Raw genomic sequence first — 17,099 nt, forward strand, 5'->3', positions numbered from 1 at the left:
GTACTTTATATGCAGAACACAAGGAGGCTGCAGCTATTTCACTTGTGGTCGGAAAGTACTGCCGCTGCTGCTTCCCCTGCACATCGCGGCTCACAAAGTTATCATTAATTCCAAACACAATCTTGCAGCTTAAGAAAAGGTTAGACTCCAGTGAGAGTTCCTTTCCTAAGCTGCTCTGCCATTTTCAAAGGCCATTTAATTGTTAGCTTTGGGAATGAAAGGTGGGCTGCACTCGGGCCGGTTGCATTAAACCTGTGGGCTAAAATGCCACCTCAGCACATGGCGGGCGGCTGCACAGCACCTTAATTGGGACTCGATAAGAAGGTAGCCATAGTGATTGGGAATAAAAGGTGTGATCTGGAGGATTACTCCTTCATTAACACTAGAAGTCCCAGAGAGGGGTCATTTAACATTTCTACCTTTGGAACCCAGAGACGGGTCGAATGACCTGAAGGATTTTAGCTAAAGCTAACTTCCTATAATCACCATCTTTTGTTCTGTAATTAAGGCTGCTTTCACACATCCGGATTTTCCTGCGCGGAACAATCCGGCGCTTTGCAGAAAAAACGCAACAGTTTTTTTTTTTGCCGCTGGTTGCGGTTTTTTTGCATAGACTTACATTAGTGCCGTACTGTGCCGCATGGGCTTGTGTTCCGTCCGGTTTCTGCCGCATGCGGCAGATTTAGCCGACGCGGCGGCCGGATGAAACGTTGCCTGGCACGTTTTTTTTGTCTGACAAAAAAAAGAAAATACGCATTGCGCCGCATCCGGCCGATGCGGCGCGATTTACAATGCATGCCTACGGACGCCGCATGTGGTTTTTTACACTGCGCATGCTCAGTAGCGTGCCACAAGCGGCAAAAAACGGACGGACCGCATGTAAAAAAACTCATGCAAAGGATGCAGTTTTGTCGCCGCATCCGTTGCATAGGTTTTAGAGCCGATTGGCTCTGCTAAAACCGGAGGTATGAAAGCAGCCTAAGGCCATTACTGTCGCACCACAGGAGGTTGTTGTTTTCCATTGAGTTTAGCCATTTAGTTTCTAGTTAGTACTATTCAGTTTATTGTATAGTGTCATTTGACCCTCTTTCGGGACTTCAGGGGGGAGCTCGAAATTTCTGGGACTTCTAGTGTTAAAGTGGTGTGTCTAAATGGATTCAAATATCTACAACCCCTATTTTCCTCTGAAGCCCCGATAAACGGCACCCTCCTGCAGATCTAATGCACTAACCACCACATTACGAGACCACAGCGTGAAATTGGGAGAGATGGGATCCACAAACAACGAGATGAAGAAGTGTTTCCCGGCAGCGCGGGCACTGTCAGCTCCTCCAAATCAAGGGGACATTTTACAGTCCTTTAAACTTGGGAGATTTAACTTGCCATAGGCGCTGGTCTCAGATGAAACATTAAACACGTATCAGATTCTGCATCTTAAGAAAGCCTTGGCTTTCACGGTCAAGAAAGTTGTCATGGAAGTATATAGTGAGGAAATACAAAGCGAGATTAAAGCCAGATTCCACTGAAAACCTGAGACGTTTTTCCTTTATTCACAAGATAGCAGCTTCAGGGGGTTTCACGTGATGGATGGATTTTTTTGGTGGTGTTTGGAAGACTTTTTTTGTGTGAAAAATGTACTAGGCTGTAAATCAGAAGAAAAATATACAAGCCCCTATGAACAGTGTGACTTTGTGGCACTCGAGGTGTGGAAACGCTTTTTACATATACATTACAATCATGTTTATGCATACAATAGAAAAAGGACCAATAAAAAAAACTGTGCATAACCAGCCACAGGGTATGCGGACACGGCATCCATAAGATGCAGGCGCCTTTTCTTCTATCACTTAAACCATAACTAGGGAGGGGGCTTTCTGTCCGGAACTGCTGAACTTATGACCACGCATCTTTCTCCACCTCACAGTTACCGAGCCATGAAGCGATAAGGAACTGATAAAAGAGGGAACATTTGCACAGCAATGGCGTTTTTACATTGCTGTACATTATGTTCCATTTTTTGCAGTGCTTTTTCAAGGGGAACCCGCCTGAAAAAGCATCTTGTGCAGATACCTGCCAGGTTAGTTCTCAAGTGCTGTTTTTTTCAGCGGTGTGTGTTTAAAATCCACTGAGTTTAACCCTACAACGCGCAACCATAGAAAACAAGTAACCTAGCAGGCCTGCGAGGCCTCAGGTATGCGTTCTAGGGTTAACAGTTTAAGCCAAATCTTCCGCCCAGATTCACTATTGCAGTTTCTCTAGTTTTCTACTATTTAGTGGCTTTTGTATTTGTATCTTATACTCTATACGTTTTAGCCCTTTTTAAAGGGGAGTCTGTAACCAGATATTTGCTATGTAATCTAGAGGCAGAGGTCCTGATTCCAGTGATGTGTCACTTAGTGGACTCCTTGGTGTAGTTTTGAGCGATTCCCTGTATTTCCTGCTGTAGATGTAACAGTAATCAGCATGCTGAGCCGTGTATAACCCCCATCCACACCACTGATTGGCAACTTTCTGTGTACACTGTGCATCGTCAACAAACTGGCAATCAGTGGTACAAGCTGGGAAACTGATTTCACCACCTAGTCCTCCAATGATAATCTCCTGCTGACAAAACGCTGATTGTATTGAGACTATAGCAAACTGCTGAACAAGTGAAACATCCTTGGAATCAGGCTTTCTGCCCCTTCATTATGCTGGTCTCAGAATAATTAGCAAACAATGCTGACAAATTCCCTTTAAAAAGGAACCTGTCCTGAAATGAAACCGCTATCAACCTGCAGATATGGAGTACCTCTGAACTCTGCAGGTTAATAGCATTCTGAATCTGCCCGCTACCCGAACAGTCAGAGGGGTGGCGCTGGTGCGGCTTCAATCAGCAATCAGTGTACAGTGATCAGCGGCAGTAATGGCGCCCCCCACTGAAAGACAACTGGCTCTGCATTACAGTGCACTTAAAGATGCTGCACGCATAGTTTTGATCCTAACAAAAAAAATATAAAAACAACCAAAAAGCCCAATTGTGCGGAATTGTGGCTTTTCTCCAGTAAAAAGACACTTTACAATTCTCCCCAAAAAGCAAAAAAAAGTGACAGATCAAAAACAATATTGTTTAAAGTAATGGAAAAGAAAGGGGTATTCAGCTCACCTGTCATCCAATACCCCAAAAAGTCCAAGGGGTGCACGTGGTCCGCTGGCCAGTCCTTGCCAGCTTAAAATCTCCTGGGATATAGGTGACCTTAACGCGTTTCGGACTTGGGAACAAAAAGAGTCTTATGATTAAGGACTTTGTTTTTAATCCCAAGTCCGAAACGTGTTAAGGTCACCGATGTCCCAGGATTTTTACCTGCGGTTTCTGCATGGATTTTAAAATATCTTAAATAAAGAATTTCCTATTTTATCTGGAATTTGTGCCAGGTCCATTGTTTAAAGTAGACTGCTATTGCATATTTTGCTGCGGACAGGTTCAATGTACAAAACGGCTGCATTTTGTTTTATGTACTACGAGCGAATAACTTCCAAGTACGGTACATTTGCAGTAGATACACAGCAGATCGTCAAGTGGAAACGCCACTGCCCATTACAATAGCAGCATTGTGAATGGGATTTCAGAAAAAGGTCTTGCACAGGCTGCAGACACATTTCACAGCACATTGGCCATTTGTTCTTAGGAAGTTACTGGGAATTTTCACCCTTATGAAGAGTTAAATGTGCAAAAATCTACAGCCGCTTTTGCCCCAGATTTTCTGCTGCTGATTACAGCACTTTACGCAGCCTCTTACTGAACTGCTTTATTTAGTTTGGGGGGGGCGGGGGTTTCTCCCAGAGGGAAAGAATATCGCTGCGGAGAATCCGCTTTCCAGTATGTGATAACTCTCCATAGCTCTTATTATCCATGTGGGTAAGTTAGGTGTTATCAGGACTTGAATGTTAGATTTTGAGGACATATTCCTAGATATAGGTAATTCTGTGGTGTATAGCCATATATCCTATATAAATTCAGGTGGCAACTATTACTGCTGTGTATAAATGCACACAGCGATCGCTCAGGACAGTGCACTTTACCCATGGCGTCTAATGCTGATAAAACTATATATCCAAAGACATACAGACAGGGACTCTAGATTGTGAGCCCCAATGGGGACAGTATTGCCAATGTATGTAAAGCGCTATGGAATTAATAGCGCTATATAAATGAATAAAATTATTATTATTATTTTTATTATAACCTGCTATTAAAAATGGCAACTAATCATAGTAATGTGCACAAAAAAACATAAAAATGAGATATATAGTTCACCCCCTAGGACACCAAGAGACATCTGCTCCTGAAAGAACGCAAGTCACCAACCTGATGTATTTATCAGGAGGACTACACATTCCTTATACACACCCAAAGTAGAGCATTGTGGAGGTCACTTGTGCGGCCAGTCCTCTGCCCTAATAGAAGTATCAGAAATGAGAAAAGTGACCGTTACCATATCACACAATGAGTTAATACCATGGACATGCTCCTTAGCTACATAGCATCCAAGAAAATGTGGATAATCCAGCCTACAGGTCACAATCGGCATAGCTACCACAAAATAAGGATTTTGATCCATTTTACGCCTAAATAATGAAGTTAATCAGGATTATCCACTATTCAGGACAGATCAGCGGGGATCGTAGCAAATCTCTGTGATTAACCTTTAGCAATACAATGACATTTAAGAAAGATGGTCAAAGGACAGGACTTTGAGAGGACAAAACAGACCAAAATAAAACATACAAAAGGGGAAATGTACAGCTCCGGTGACCACAATAAGGAGTAATTAGAGGGGGCAATGGAAGAGGGGGAAATCTATAGCTCCAGTGACTACCATAAGGAATAATTGGAAGAGGCAATGAAAGAAGGGGAAATCTATAGCTCCAGTGACTACCATAAGGAATAATTGGAAGAGGCAATGGAAGAGGGGGAAATCTATAGCTCCAGTGACTACCATAAGGAATAATTGGAAGAGGCAATGAAAGAAGGGGAAATCTATAGCTCCAGTGACTACCATAAGGAATAATTGGAAGGGGCAATGAAAGAAGGGGAAATCTATAGCTCCGGTGACCACAATAAGGAGTAATTAGAGGGGGCAATCGAAGAGGGGGAAATCTATAGCTCCAGTGACTACCATAAGGAATAATTGGAATGGGCAATGAAAGAAGGGGAAATCTATAGCTCCAGTGACCACTACAAGAAGTAATTGAAGGGAGAATGAAAGAAGGAGAAATCTACAGCTCCGGTGACCACAATAAGGAGTAATTGGAGAGGGCAATGAAAGAAGGGGAAATCTATAGCTCCGGTGACTAACATAAGGAGTAATTGGAAGGGGCAATGAAAGAAGGGAAATGTACAGCTCCGGTGACCATCATAAGGAGTAATTGGAGGGGGAAATCTACAGCTCCAGTGACTACCATAAGTAGTAATTAGAAGGGGTAATGAAAGAAGGGGAAATCTACAGCTCCAGTGACTACCATAAGGAGTAATTAGAAGGGGTAATGAAAGAAGGGGAAATCTACAGCTCCAGTGACTACCATAAGGAGTAATTAGAAGGGGTAATGAAAGAAGGGGAAATCTACAGCTCCAGTGACTACCATAAGGAGTAATTAGAAGGGGTAATGAAAGAAGGGGAAATCTACAGCTCCAGTGACTACCATAAGTAGTAATTAGAAGGGGTAATGAAAGAAGGGGAAATCTACAGCTCCAGTGACTACCATAAGGAGTAATTAGAAGGGGTAATGAAAGAAGGGGAAATCTACAGCTCCAGTGACTACCATAAGTAGTAATTAGAAGGGGTAATGAAAGAAGGGGAAATCTACAGCTCCAGTGACTACCATAAGGAGTAATTAGAAGGGGTAATGAAAGAAGGGGAAATCTACAGCTCCAGTGACTACCATAAGGAGTAATTAGAAGGGGTAATGAAAGAAGGGGAAATCTACAGCTCCAGTGACTACCATAAGGAGTAATTAGAAGGGGTAATGAAAGAAGGGGAAATCTACAGCTCCAGTGACTACCATAAGGAGTAATTAGAAGGGGTAATGAAAGAAGGGGAAATCTACAGCTCCAGTGACTACCATAAGGAGTAATTAGAAGGGGTAATGAAAGAAGGGGAAATCTACAGCTCCAGTGACTACCATAAGGAGTAATTAGAAGGGGTAATGAAAGAAGGGGAAATCTACAGCTCCAGTGACTACCATAAGTAGTAATTAGAAGGGGTAATGAAAGAAGGGGAAATCTACAGCTCCAGTGACTACCATAAGGAGTAATTAGAAGGGGTAATGAAAGAAGGGGAAATCTACAGCTCCAGTGACTACCATAAGGAGTAATTAGAAGGGGTAATGAAAGAAGGGGAAATCTACAGCTCCAGTGACTACCATAAGTAGTAATTAGAAGGGGTAATGAAAGAAGGGGAAATCTACAGCTCCAGTGACTACCATAAGGAGTAATTAGAAGGGGTAATGAAAGAAGGGGAAATCTACAGCTCCAGTGACTACCATAAGTAGTAATTAGAAGGGGTAATGAAAGAAGGGGAAATCTACAGCTCCAGTGACTACCATAAGGAGTAATTAGAAGGGGTAATGAAAGAAGGGGAAATCTACAGCTCCAGTGACTACCATAAGGAGTAATTAGAAGGGGTAATGAAAGAAGGGGAAATCTACAGCTCCTGTAACTACCATAAGGAGTAATTAGAAGGGGTAAGGAAAGAAGGGGAAATCTACAGCTCCGGTGACTACCATAAGAAGTAATTGGAAAATACAATGATCTTCCTCCAACATGTAGAAAACACGTTTTTGGGTTTTGTTTTTTTTTTGCTTAGTAACTATTAAACCACATACAACCTAGATAATAAGGAAATGGTTTATGTGGTGTTTAGATTTGAAAAACAAATTTGGAAAGAATTGTGAATACAGAAGCTGAGATTTCCAAAAAAGAAGAAACTGTGCGCCCCATCATTTCAATACAGGTGCGGGTCCCTCCCTGTAGCCCTATGGTTTCTGCATTCATCATGATACGTTATCTGAAAAGATAAATATTTACTAATATAACAACAGCTGACAATATTGGGAAATGAACCCCCCGAGGGTCCACAGGGCGCTCCACTATCTCAGCCCCATCACTGTAGCCTAGAACAAAGCTGAGCCTGGAGCTCCAGGAACACTAAACTCCACTACACGCACAAGACATTCCCCGAACCAGAAGGAAAATCCAAAGACTTTACTGTCCCACAAAGCTGACCTAGTTTTAAAACCTCAATCTCGTGGGTTTTTCACCGCCTGAATAATCAAACAACCTGGCACCCATCTGTATCTACAGCTCCTCTATTTGCAGGGTTGTAAAAAGATATTGTGGAAATTGCTCTAGGAAGGAAGAAAAAAAATTACCATATTTTATGACAGCCCAGTCACCATAGTGACAAATGGAGAGCAAGTACAGGGGGAGCCAGGTACGGGGCGCCGGGGGGCTGCACACAGGCACCCTGACTTTACAGGATTTGTGCCCGCCGGTGTATACATATCCGGAATATACACACATGTAATCACTGCATGTAATCCGGGATCAGCCTCATCTTAGTACAACTTTAGTTTTAATGCAGGATGCTCTGTGAATGTAGGAAACCAATAAAAGGGGCTTAGGTAAATATTGAGATGGGGAAGTATGGTGTAACATGAGCCTGAGCGCAGTACAAAGGTCAGCGGGGAGCTAGAGGAAAACAGACTTAACACAACTGTTTTCTTTCTCAAGGAAGATAATTAACGATTATATCTGACTGTGTCTTTAAGACAGAGCCCCAAACTGGTGCACATCCCTGTTGGGTTTGCCAGTAGCCCCTGACTGGGCAAAGACACTGAAGACCAGGACCAATGCACATCCTCAGACCCGAAACCCCACAAACCAGTCTCAGGTGCGGCGGCTACTGCGCCAGGTGCAACAGCGGCGGCTACTGCGCCAGGTGCGGCAGCTACTGCGCCAGGTGCAACGGCGGCTACTGCGCCAGGTGCAACGGCGGCTACTGCGCCAGGTGCAACGGCGGCTACTGCGCCAGGTGCAACGGCGGCTACTGCGCCAGGTGCAACGGCGGCTACAGCGCCAGGTGCAACGGCGGCTACTGCGCCAGGTGCGGCGGCTACAGCGCCAGGTGCAACGGCGGCGACTACAGCGCCAGGTGCAACGGCGGCGACTACAGCGCCAGGTGCAACGGCGGCGACTACAGCGCCAGGTGCAACGGCGGCGACTACAGCGCCAGGTGCAACGGCGGCGACTACAGCGCCAGGTGCAACGGCGGCGACTACAGCGCCAGGTGCAACGGCTCCACCAGAAATTCTCCGGACATCATACAAAGCACTGCAGGTATTTCGCTCTCGATATAAAGCACACATTCTCGTATTTGCAGATTCTGAAGATGGCACACCTCCCGGTAGTCAGCTCTGCTACATCTGTATACTGAAGAATATGTTCATTAGGGAAATTGTTGCACATATTACAGACGCAGAGCTCGGAGCGGTGACGTTTCCATGTCACCTCTGTGGAGTACATAGCACGTGGCTGTAATATCTGCTCCGATATTCAGATAACATGTAAAGTCTACACAATGGTCCCCAGTATCGTCTATCGCCCGCACACACCGGCACCGCACGGACGATCTGTGGGGTCGCTCCAGCCCACAAGGCAGGTAGGGTCCTCAGGCAGAGGCTTTCCTGGTCAGGTTCTCTCCACAGGCTGGGATGTAAAAGTATCCCCAACATAATGGCTGGCTACAAGGGGACGATGACCGCGAATGCTCCCCCTGACCCCACACACCAACTTCCAGAGGAAACTTGTGGCGCTCGCCTGCCTCCAGCCCAGCCTGACCAATACACCACACAGGAGGTGGACAGCGGGGGCACTAACGCCATTGTGCCCCCACAAGAAAGCAGGCAGAAAGTTCACCTCTCTGGAAGTGTGACTGGGGCTGTGACGGGGGGGCAGGCACAACAAAGGGGCAACACTGCAGCCCTGGGATCTACAGGCACAAGGACATGACACGAAAATGGCAAGATGTAGCAGAGCCGAGCCGGAGAGGCAGCGGAGCCGAGCGTGTCCCCTGGCACAGCCGCAGGTGATGTGCACACAGCTGTAGTCAGGACCCTGCAGCCGTCACTATGGAGCCCACCCGAGGACACTGCAAGCCTCCGCCGCCCGCACAAACTTTCCCGGCTCTGCCGCTGTGTGAGCCGCACTTACCCCTTCAGCAGCTCCCTCATGGCTGCACAAGTGGGCTCCGGCTGCAGGAGGAGAAGTTCCGGCTCTCACGGACCGGCACACGGGAGCTCGCACTGCAGTGATCGCAGCCCTCCGCCGGCTGAGGAGAGCGGAGGAGGAGGAGGAGTACGGGAGGAGTACGGAGGAGGAGTACGGGGAGGCCGCCCGCAGGCTAGACGGGGCGGGGCTACCAGTAACCCTTCACACACCGGGGAATGGAGGGCTCTGCCTGCCGTGCCGGTGCCAGCTCAGGACCGCCGGGGCCGAGCACATGTGTGTGCCAGAGAGGGAAATCAGTAGCCCAGAGCAATTTCCCATTGACACCGATCCATATCACTAAAGAATGCCCTGTATGCCGCCCGATGCCGGGCTGAATTGTATGCAAGGTGCCCAAAGTCATTTAACCCTTTAAAAACACCATTAACTCACTAAAAAGTGTCTTCTCCTGCTTCCTGAGACCATTTATGTGCCTGGAGCCAAACTGGGACAGGCCTATAGGGGGGCAGGTGAACCCCAACAGTGGTCCGCAGGAGGGGCCGTGTGTATGGGCAGTAGGTGGACGGCCACACACAGTGTACTGGAATCTAGGGGAACATTGGGAATGAGGGGTGTCCTCTAGAGCACGGGTGGGCAATTCATTTTCCCATGGGGCTGCATGTGAGACTGGGATGGTTTTAGAGGGCCGGACTAATAGAATTACCTCAGTTCTACCCAATACTGTATATAGTACGGTATATATATACTATCCCTTCATAAACAAACAGTTATACAATACAAAGATTCAATGAAAATATGGAGGACAGTGGGGGGCATACACATTACTGGGGGCATACACATTACTGGGAGCATACACATTACTGGGGTCAGTGGGGGCATACACATTACTGGGAGCATACACATTACTGGGGTCAGTGGGGGCATACACATTACTGGGAGCATACACATTACTGGGGTCAGTGGGGGGCATACACATTACTGGGAGCATACACATTACTGGGGTCAGTGGGGGCATACACATTACTGGGAGCATACACATTACTGGGGTCAGCGGGGGGCATACACATTACTGGGGGCATACACATTACTGGGGTCAGGGGGGGCATATACATTACTGAGGTTAGTAGGGGGCATACACATTACTGAGGCCTGTGGAGCATACATACTGGCCCTGATGGCCTGTGGAGCATACATACTGGCCCTGGTGGCCTGTGGAGCATACATATTGACCCTGGCGGCCTGTGGAGCATACATACTGACAGTGGTGGCTAGTGGGGCATACATACTGACAGTGGGGCATATGTACTGGCAGTGGTGGCCAGTGGGGCATACATAGTGGCCGTAGTGGCCTATGGAGCATACATACTGGCCCTGGTGGCCTTTGGAGCATGCATACTGGCCCTCATGGCTTGTGGAGCATGTATACTGGCCCTGGTGGTCAGTGGAGCATACATACTGACAGTGGTGGCCAGTGGAGCATACATACTGACAGTGGTGGCCAGTGGAGCATACATACTGACAGTGGTGGCCAGTGGAGCATACATACTGACAGTGGTGGCCAGTGGAGCATACATACTGACAGTGGTGGCCAGTGGAGCATACATACTGAAAGTGGTGGCCAGTGGAGCATACATACTGACAGTGGTGGCCAGTGGAGCATACATACTGACAGTGGTGGCCAGTGGAGCATACATACTGAAAGTGGTGGCCAGTGGGGCATACATACTGACAGTGGTGGCCAGTGGAGCATACATACTAACAGTGGTGGCCTGTGGAGCATACATACTGAAAGTGGTGGCCAGTGGAGCATACATACTGACAGTGGTGGCCTGTGGAGCATACATACTGACAGTGGTGGCCAGTGGGGCATACATACTGACAGTGGTGGCCAGTGGAGCATACATACTGACAGTGGTGGCCTGTGGAGCATACATACTGACAGTGGTGGCCAGTGGAGCATACATACTGACAGTGGTGGCCAGTGGAGCATACATACTGACAGTGGTGGCCAGTGGAGCATACATACTGACAGTGGTGGCCAGTGGAGCATACATACTGACAGTGGTGGCCAGTGGGGCATACATACTGGCCCTTGTGGCTTGTGGGGCATACATACTGAAAGCGGTGGCCAGTGGAGTATACATACTGACAGTGGTGGCCAGTGGGGCATACATACTGGCCCTTGTGGCTTGTGGGGCATACATATACTAGCCCTGGGGATGCTGAGGGCACAAGCAGGCAGCACTGCAGCAGCAGACCCTGAGGGCTCCTCTGGCTGCCTTCTCTGAGTCCCCTTTTCCTCTATTGCAGGCACAGGGGACCTGAGAAGACACAAGTGCTGCTCCCCTGCTCTCCCCTCCTGCAGGCACACTGCACTCTCCCTGCTGCTACTGGTGCACTTACCTCAGTTGCAGAGCAGACGTTTTTGAAGTGGCCACTGTGGAGATGAGCCAGTCACAAGTGAAAATCATGGGTAGAAGGGGCAGGCAAAGGGGGCGTGGCCAGCATCGAGAGAGCAGCAGGAGGGGACAAGGAAGGCATCCGACGAGTGTGTGTCCAGCATTGAGGGGGCGTGGACGTCAGCAAAAGGAGCGTGGCTAGCAGCATAGATACCATAGTAGGCATCCAGTGACTGTGGCCCGCACCCAGAAGGGGCATGACTGGCAGCAAGCAAGAAGGGGCGTGACCAGCAGAGTGGGGGTGTGGCAGCTGCTTATCACTGCACTGCATGGCTCCCAGCAGTGAGAGCGGGGCTGAGGCATAAAATCGTACATCAGGCCATGCCTCCAACTCTGTGATAAGACGGGCGGGCCGGTCACAGACAGTAGGCGGAGCCGAATTTGACCCGCGGGCCTCCCCTTGCCCAGGTCTGCATTAGAGCCATGTTTCGTGGACCCCATAGCCATGGTTTGTGGATCCTCTGGAACCCTTGTCACCCCAGTCTGACACTGCGCATAGTCACTTTGAACCAGGCCCTATTTATCTGCTTCATTTCCATTCTTTGTGCACCTACAATATGAGATCTGACATCCTGATTCATTTAACCCTTGTAAAATTCCACATATTCCAATCAGTAGAGGAAAGCTATCTACTCATTACAATGCCAGTGCTCACGCTCAGAACAGGTTGAACACATTAATTTAATCTGTATGATTGTGTGGTTGTCACGAGTGTGTCATGACCTAATGTGATCGTGGGGGGATCAGAGGGTCATAGCATATAGTTAATCGCAGATCCTTTTTAGTGCCCACTCATTGTTTACTTCTAGTTGGAGCTTATTTAATTCCATCAAGTGCTGAAGGGGTTAAGATTCTTTTCTATCCTGCTGTGATCTAACAGGCAGTTGTAATCTCAGCTGCAGCCACTCCCTTCTGCTAAAAATATCCACTTCTTACACCTCCCTATGCTGGCTATAGTTCATTCTATACTGTCAAATTTGAAGGTGCCAGTCTCAAGAGAAGCTGAGGTGTTGCTCCTGTTGCACCTGAGAAGTTCATGCTGGAGAAGCCGTGAATGTGCTATTTGTTGTGTCTTTTCCCACCTGTTGGTCTTATCTTCCTCGTGTTGTCTTATTGCAGTGGCAAGACTAGCATCTATTTAGGGTGAGTTCAGGGCCAGTGAGGGTTTAGGCACGTGATGGCGCACGAGAAGAAGGACCTAACTAGGGAACTTAGGGAGTGCAGGGATCAGCCTAAGGTGAGCGTTAGGAGGTGACCCCACTCCCATCTCCCTAGCGCCAGGTCCTTCTCTTGTATTGCTTCCCTGGTTTTCCCTTTATGTTGCGTCCTTCACTGGCAGTCCTCTTGTACCTGGCGTGAAAGCGGTATAAGAATAAGGCCACATTTACAGATTCAGTATTTGGAGAGTTTTTTACCTCAGTATTTGTAAGCCAAAACCAGGAGTGGGTACAAAATGCATATGTGGTGTTTGTATTATACATTTCCTCTGATTGTTCCACTCCTGGTTTTGGCTTACAGATATTGAAATAGAATTTATTCTGCTATTTCTCCTGAATACGCCGATATCTCATATGTAGCGGAAAACTACTGTTTGGGCGCACGGCAGGGTTTGGAAGGGAAGGGCGCCATTTTAATTTTTGAACGCAAAATTGGTTGGAATCTTAGCGAATGCCATGTCGCGTTTGCAGAGTCCCTGATGTTCGTAAACAATGGAAACCCCCCACAAGTGATCCCATTTTGGAAACTAGACTCCTCCAGGAATTTATCTATATGTGTGGTGAGCACTTTGAAGCTCCAGGTGCTTCATAGAGTTTTATAATGCTGAGAAGTCAAAATAAAAAAAAAAATCACTTTTTTTACCACAAAAATGTTGCTTTTTCACCCTATATGTGGTGAAAATCTACTGTTTGGGTGCACCGCAGGGCTTGGCAGGGAAGGAGTGCTATTTGAATGTTGTAGAGCAAAATAGGCTGGAATAGATAGTGGATGCCATGTCGCTAATTATGAGCGAGTTTTGAAATACTTGGATTCGCGATACTTGTAACGAATACTGTCTAATACTCGCGTATGCATTCTGCACTATTTTCCACTCGCACGAATAGTGCAGCATTCAGGTTACTCGTTACAGTGCGAGTATTCCCCATTGACTTGCATTGCGAGTATTAGACAGTACTCGTTCCGAGTATCGCGAATCCAAGTATTTTGAAACCAGCTAATCATTACATGTCACATTTGCAGAGCCCCTGATGTGCATAAACAATGGAAACCCTCCACATGTGTCCCCATTTTGTAAACTACGCCCCTCAAGGAATTTAGATGTCTGGTGAGCACTTTGAACCCCCAGGTGCTTTACAAAATTTTGCAACATTGAACCGTGAAATTTAAAAAATACATTTGTACCACAAAAATGCTACTTTAATCCCAATTTTTTCATTTTCAGAATGGTAATAGGAGAAAGTGGACCATACATTTTGTTTTGCAATATCTCCTGAGTACAGGGAAACCCCATATGTGGTGGAAAAGTACAGTTTGGGAGCACGGTAGGGCTTGGAAAGTAGAAGCGCGCTATTTTGGCTGGAACAGATTGGGGACGCCATATCACATTTGAAGAGCCCCTGACATTCCAAAAAATCAGAAATTCACCCACAAGTAAACCTATTCTGCAAACTACACCTCTCGAGGAATTCATCTAGGGGTGTAGTGAGCAATTTTTACCCTCAGGTAATTCACTGAATTGTATAACATTGGGCTGGGAATATAAAAAAAATACTATTTTTCTCAACCATGAAGTATGGGTACGTCATGAAGGGGTTGAAGGCGTTATCCCACAAACAAGTTCATTTTACTCAATAGATCTTGGGAAAAAAATAGTTTCGACAATTGGACGTGTTTTTAAAAAAAAATTCCTGTGCTGAGATAATCTTGTAAATGTGTCCCTGCTATGTACTGTGTAATGTCTGTGTCTGACCTTACAGGGACACGGTCTGATTATACCACATCTCCTGGGCATGGGAGGAAGCAAAAGAATATAAAGATATTATAGCATGGGATCATAGCTGATTCTTTTTGTGAGGTAAAACATTTTCCTGCCTGTTTTTTAAAAATGTTTACCACAAAGAAAGTATAATGGTCGTGTCTGACCGTACAGGGACATTGTCTGATCAGACTACATCTACTGGGCTGGGGAGGAAGTAAAAATGTATACAAACATTACAGCATGGAATTGCAAATAATTCTTATTGAGGTAAAAGATTTTTTTTAAAAACAGACAGGAAAAGGTTTTACCTCACAAAAAGAATCAGCTGTGATCCCATGCTGTAATGTCTGTACACTTTTTTGCTTCCTCCCCAGACCAAGAGATGTGGTATGTTCAGACCATGTCCCTGTACGGTCAGACACAGACATTACACAGTACATGGCAAGGGCATATTTATAAGATTATCTCAGCACAGGAACATTTACACATCCAATTGTGGAAATTATTATTATTCCAAGATCTGTTGATTAAAACGCGCTCTAAAATTAACTTTGTTCGTGGAAAGCCTCTTTGATGCCAATGTTTATGACCAGAACCACTTTGGGTAAATCCTAACTCATCGGACATCCCTGTAGCCACATTCAGATATCCATTTATTCTCGCACAAGGACAGATTTTTATCATTGTGGTAAATCTGCTATTTATGCATTTTTGGTCTATGGCTCTGATTTTCACACCAGTCTTGATGAGGGGGTGGGTTGGAGTAAGGGGTACCTGAAGAATGTGTGCGGTGCTTCCGTGTGCACCTCGCCTCAAATCTTACTCCAGTTACAGGGTTTGCCCGTCCTCTACTAGCTCCACCTACTTTATTGAAACTCGGTAAAAATGGCGTAAAAATGCCAAAAGTTGCAACATTTTTAAGTAGCCTCATGTGCAATAACTTTGTGACATTTTCAAGCTTTTTTCCTGTTTACAGGGTAGGTATGGCAGAGTAGCCTAAAGGCACACCCCCTTAGAATACTGTAAGACACACCCCTTTGGCAAAAAATATGAAAATGATCACCAAGATTTTTACACCAAAATCACACCTTGAATAAAATGAAATGTGTTGCAGACAAAATCACATACATTTTTGGTCATACAATTTGTATGAAGCTTGCTGTCATTCAACCAAAGTCTAATGCCCTGGTATAAGGCGCCCAGTCACAATCTATGGGTGCATTTGTGGGTGCGTCATTGTACTGCCTTCTTTTCATTAATCTTTATAAACATAGTGCTAAGAAAAAATATATTTGTTGCACATTTTTGGGGTGCATTCTAATTTCAGTGGATTTGTGCATCTACAGATGATATCGTACACCAATAAAATATGGACTGTATCCGGTCATACACATTGGATGGCTGTTGGATGCTTCCGCTGATTGTTTGGCTGACAGCCATCTCAGCCGACTTTAGCAATCGTTCAGCAAAGCGCGCCTATATTCTCAATGAGAAAGTCACCCCTCGACACGTCTACCGCACAACAATACAATCATTAATTGAAAATCAGACATGTGATCAACAGTTTTCTCAACCATCAGTTGGCCGGTGCCCCCATACACATTGAACTGTCGGCCAAACCCATTAGCGCTTGGGTAACCTAAGTCTACTATGTTATTTACACAGACCAACTGGCGGTACTAAACGTCAGCTGATCGCTAAACATTTACTAAACCAGCAGTTGCTTAATAGCCTGGCACAGAAAGACCGCGCTTAGCGACACATAGTGAATAATCTGTAATAAGTTGATCAGTGCACAGCTGACATTGGTCTCAACAGTGCAAATCCTCTTGATGGACTGCACAAAAGATCAGTTCATCCAATGAACAATCGAGAACGAGGCTTTCATAGATTAATTTGTCACTTCCGCCACACTCCACCAAACACTGGAGCTACCGGCAGGTCATAAAGTGCTGGACACCGACTGGAGCGTCAGTAATAAAAGATGAAGACACTGGAAGGTGAGTTAAAAAAATCACTAGAGTCCTGCTGTCAGCAGCATTGTGCTACTCCATCTGATATTCAGAGATCCTGATTCCTGCCATGTGGCACTTACTGGGCCACTTGCTGTAGTTTTGATGAAAATCACAATGGTGACAGACTCGTTTTAAAGGGAAACTATTATCAGAAAACTATCAATTGCTTAAAGGGAACTCCAACAAATTTTTCATATTGAGTTGGACACAGGATACTAGTGGCCTGGGAGCTGGTTAAAATATTTTAATTTGTGTTTCACTTCTCTGTTGCAGAGATATTACCAAAGTATTTGGAACCTAATGATTTTTTAAGTCCAAGTGTATTTTATCAGGGGCATGTACTCCTCCTGGTTGATGCTGACCAATCATAAGTAGTCATCAAC

General features: G+C 45.9%; 1 protein-coding gene across 11 annotated transcripts in view; it reads right to left on the minus strand.

Annotated features, from left to right (window-relative positions):
- DMD (dystrophin) overlaps nt 1-17,099 on the minus strand; it is a 4,177,531-nt gene that overhangs the window by 245,258 nt on the left and 3,915,174 nt on the right. Inside the window, exon 1 of one of the 11 annotated variants that reach the window (XM_075336508.1) lies at nt 9,251-9,383. The exons of the other annotated variants lie outside the window; for them this stretch is intronic. Coding sequence (XP_075192623.1) covers nt 9,251-9,270 — 20 coding nt within the window. The 5' untranslated portion in view covers nt 9,271-9,383. Of the gene's footprint in view, nt 1-9,250; nt 9,384-17,099 lie in introns of those variants that run through there. 11 annotated transcript variants of the gene reach the window in all.

Source organism: Anomaloglossus baeobatrachus, chromosome 2 (assembly GCF_048569485.1).
Source record: "Anomaloglossus baeobatrachus isolate aAnoBae1 chromosome 2, aAnoBae1.hap1, whole genome shotgun sequence".
Lineage (NCBI taxonomy): Eukaryota > Metazoa > Chordata > Amphibia > Anura > Aromobatidae > Anomaloglossus > Anomaloglossus baeobatrachus.